This window comes from Chaetodon auriga, chromosome 19 (genome assembly GCF_051107435.1).
Source record: "Chaetodon auriga isolate fChaAug3 chromosome 19, fChaAug3.hap1, whole genome shotgun sequence".
Taxonomy (NCBI): Eukaryota; Metazoa; Chordata; class Actinopteri; order Chaetodontiformes; family Chaetodontidae; genus Chaetodon; species Chaetodon auriga.
Window position 1 is genome coordinate 12916167 of NC_135092.1, and position 3893 is coordinate 12920059.

Consider the following 3893-nt stretch of genomic DNA (forward strand, 5'->3'; position numbering starts at 1 on the left):
TCCTGCATCAAATGACAGTGCATTTCTTATTGTTTGTGGTTGAATTTCCTTGTAATGCTCTCTTATGTGGTCTGGGACTTCTCTCTTTTGCTTTTCTTTGGTGTCATATGACCGCTGTGACCCACATTGTAACAAATGCTGTTTATTATGATTTACTGTAAAGCTGCAAACATACATGCAGGTCAAAGATAATGTGAAAACCAGAGCCGAGAAAGGGGAACAGGAGGTGAAAGGGAAGTTGCTCCGCAGAGTGTTTTCTAGGCTTCCTTGCAATTCAGGGTAGACTTGTTTGATTGAGGTGTTGATTTTGGGCTTTTTTGGGCAGGTCGGTACTGTATATGCTGGCAGGAATCCGACTGTAGTTTCCTTGAACTGTCGACGTTTGCAGCACCATCTGCAGCAGTTGCCCTCCACACCGCAACCCCTCTATTATCCCCTGGGGCAACTGGAAAGCCCCGCGGATGGCAGAAGAGTGGTTAGCCTTTACCTGAAGTAGTGCTGACAGGGTTGTGGTGCGTCGAGTTCCCCCTGTCTATTCTCAAGTAGTCAGTGGTTTAACAGCAATGCAGCATCTAGTGTGGATGCTTGAAACCAAGACGTGATCGCCGTTAAAAAAAAAAAAAAAAGTGGGGAATCATGTTGACGCTCAGCGAGGTGTTTCAGTTTCAGTGCAAAGTTAAACTGTTGTTCTCAGACAGAGCAAATTGTGATGCACACAGCTCGCCTGAACACATCATGGAGGATGGTCACTTGTCCAAGCAGAAGTGACCATCACTCCTCGAAGTCAGCGGTGACGTTGATGAGATTAGACAAGACATGAAATCCCCAGTTTTTTGTTATTTCCACCTCACACACCAAACAAATCACTGGAGGATGCAACACCATCATCGTATGTCACAATGAACTCATCCTCTGACAGTGTGAGCAGACTTAAAGTTGTGGATTAATGACTGACATATTGCTTAGTTCAGCTCCGTGGACCCTCCCCTTTACGCACTTGTAAAAGTTTCTGATTGAGAAATGCATTTCCTGTGACCTTGCCAGCTTCCTGTGCAAATACCCGCATGAAAATATTGTTGCAAAAAGACACGCATGGTCTGAGGAGAAGCTGTATATACTGACAAAATTCAGCAGAAATGTTTACCAAAATCAAGAGACGGTGGCCAAAACAGTTAACCTGAAAGAAATCTCAGGCTTCTTCTCAGGGATTGTTTTGATGACACCTCTCGTATATTTCCCAGTTCTACTCTAAAATGCTCTTTTCTGGTTCACACTAACTCTCCCTGTCACACACTCTGCAGTTTTTAAGAATTTTGCTTGCACTTTCTCTGAAGTCACCTTTGACTTTGCTGATTATGATAAGGTAAACTTTGCAAGTTAACCATTGTGGCAGGTGTGGTTTTGTTGTTGAATTATCCAAGTCATATTTAAGCCATTGGAAGAACCACAAAACCCCTTTCTGGTATTAAGATTGTCACAGTACGACATGCTTTCACTTCAACTTAAGGAGCTTTACATGCCACTCAAAGTACATTTGTTCTTACTGTAGGCAGAAAGTGCATAAGAAAGATGATCACTGTGCAAGTTTGTGCACTGTGGTGAGCTCACTTTTACTTTTTCACACCCACTAAGTTATGACCTTCTCACCCATGCTCTCTAGATGGCGGTGAAAAAGTACGTCAGTGAACCATGTCAGAGGGTGTGCTGACCTCAGTCCTTTGATTATTTTCATGCATGTCTGACCCCGTTTTTCTAAATTAAGCAGGTTAATACTACTCAAGCGATCTAAATATATCAGATTTGTGTATAATTTTCCGAGCAGAAAGAAAAAGGAAGTGTTATTAAAAATACTTTGTGATACACTATATGGTCAAACACATAATAATAATTAGACAGCGTCCCACATGCTGTGTGAGAAGGCATGTCGGGACATGAAAGAAAAAAAAATGCACATGTGAAAAAAAAAAGAGGAGGAAATTCTGGGAAATTTGGTTGCCTCACAAAGTGCACGTCATTTCCTCCTGTGACAAATGTGTGGTTTCTGTCTTTTAAAAAAGTTTGAAAGGAGTGTGATTATGACAAGTCTGCGCAATTTGCCTGTGATACCGAGTGGAGAATGAATGGTCATGTAAAGAGTATGCATTTTCAACAGTTTATGGAACCAGCAGCAAGTAAGTTTTATCACAAACTTTTCTATGAAAACATGAGAAATGATTAAGCCCAAGTGAACCTTTTCTTGCTTCTCTATTGTGCACGCTGCTGTGGTTATTTTCGGTGCCTTATAGCTGCTTACAGCTGCCTGAAACTGAAGAATCTGAAGTTTCAAAATCAATTTTACTGCTTCACGGGTTCTTGAACTCAGTCTGGCATTTTAATCAGCATCAGTGAAGTGAATGACTTTTTAAACTGTTTGGAGAATCTGACCAATATTTGAAGAAACTGACAATGCTTGTTGCCACTTAAACATACCAGAACTACAGTGTATGATTTTATGACATGTCTGAGCTGATAATATAACACACTCCTGGCGTTCTTTTCACTGAATGTTTGTAAGGTGAAGAGTCTATTTTTATCCCTCCTGCCCTCCACTTGTGGCTTTAAAATGCAGTTCCCCTCAGCGCCGGGATGTAGGATAACCTAAACTGACCAGTTCCTTTCTCCTCAGCATTACTCTCTCTCCTGCTGGTTATGGCTGTTGATTCAACAAGAACTGTGGCAGCAAGCAGAAACCAGCAGTGTGGGAATTCTCTGCAGCAGACTGTGAAGCTGACCAGACTCATACAGAAGGAATCTGTCGACCTAATCAAAACATATGTGAGTGCAGACATAAAACTGCTGTATCTTATTTTGCTGTGTTAAATCCAGCGCTCCACCTTTAAACATAATATGCTGACTCTCACTTTTTAGGATGTGTGGCTTAATTAGATTGTCTTTTATTCTTTCTTTGTTTTTACAGAAAGCCTCTCAAGGAGAAATGTCAGAGCTCTTCTGCAAGGTGTCAGTGAACGACGTCCCCGACCCCAACATCTCCGGCCTGGAGCCCTCAGAGAGGATAGCGAGCATCTCCACGCATCTCCAAGCCTTCTTCCCACATTTCAAACGGGTGTACGAGCAGCAGACAGACTTGCAGTCGCCCACGAGCCCACTGCTGGCCGAGCTCACCACCGTCAGTGCTCGCAGCAAGAGCCTGGCTGCTCTCATAAACAGCTTTTATCAGAGCCTCTTCCCAAACCTGCCTGTACCAGAGCCAGCGGGGGGGCCGACAACACTACCTCCACCTCAGAACGTCTTCCAGCAGAAGGTCTACGGCTGTGTGGTCCTGAAGACCTACAAGGAGCTCCTTTCAAACATTTCCCGAGAACTGAGGACTCTAAAAAACAAAGTGTGCAGAAGGAGGATACAAATGAACACACTCTTCTTCTGAGGATGACCTAAGGCTGGCCTTAGACAGTCTGCTTTCAACAACACTTATACTCAGTGGGTTGTTAAGGACTTGAAAAGATAAGTGAGTATGAAGGTGGCTGGTACATCGGTGTAATGAAGCCTATTTATGGTATTTAATATTTATTTTCTTGTGTGTTTCTGATGAGAGGAGTGCTGTTAAAAGATCAAGAGTGGAAAGGTTTCTCTATGCAAGTTATGTATATTTAATTTGTCTACTATGTTATGTAAGGTTCTCCTTTGCTGATATAAACTTATTTGATGTATATGGAATTATTAAAGATACTTTGCAGCTGTACTTTTTTTATCCTTCATTTTTTTCATGGTTGCATCAATAATAGCAATTTCAGCAACATGGGAGTGTTTGGAAAAAGGACAAGTTTAAAATCTGCTTCTACACTTTTAGCAAAGATTTTTTTTTGGTTTTGACAAGTGTAAAAACGATAAAAATA

General features: G+C 41.8%; 1 protein-coding gene across 1 annotated transcript; it reads left to right on the plus strand.

The window, feature by feature from the left end:
• The first annotated feature begins 2082 nt into the window (after positions 1 to 2082).
• m17 (IL-6 subfamily cytokine M17) lies at positions 2083 to 3604 on the plus strand. Its single transcript, XM_076758631.1, has 3 exons — positions 2083 to 2171; positions 2666 to 2814; positions 2957 to 3604. Exons 1-3 carry the CDS (start codon positions 2117 to 2119, stop codon positions 3422 to 3424), a joined length of 672 nt encoding a protein of 223 aa, XP_076614746.1. The 5' UTR covers positions 2083 to 2116; the 3' UTR covers positions 3425 to 3604.
• The last annotated feature ends 289 nt before the right edge of the window (positions 3605 to 3893 follow it).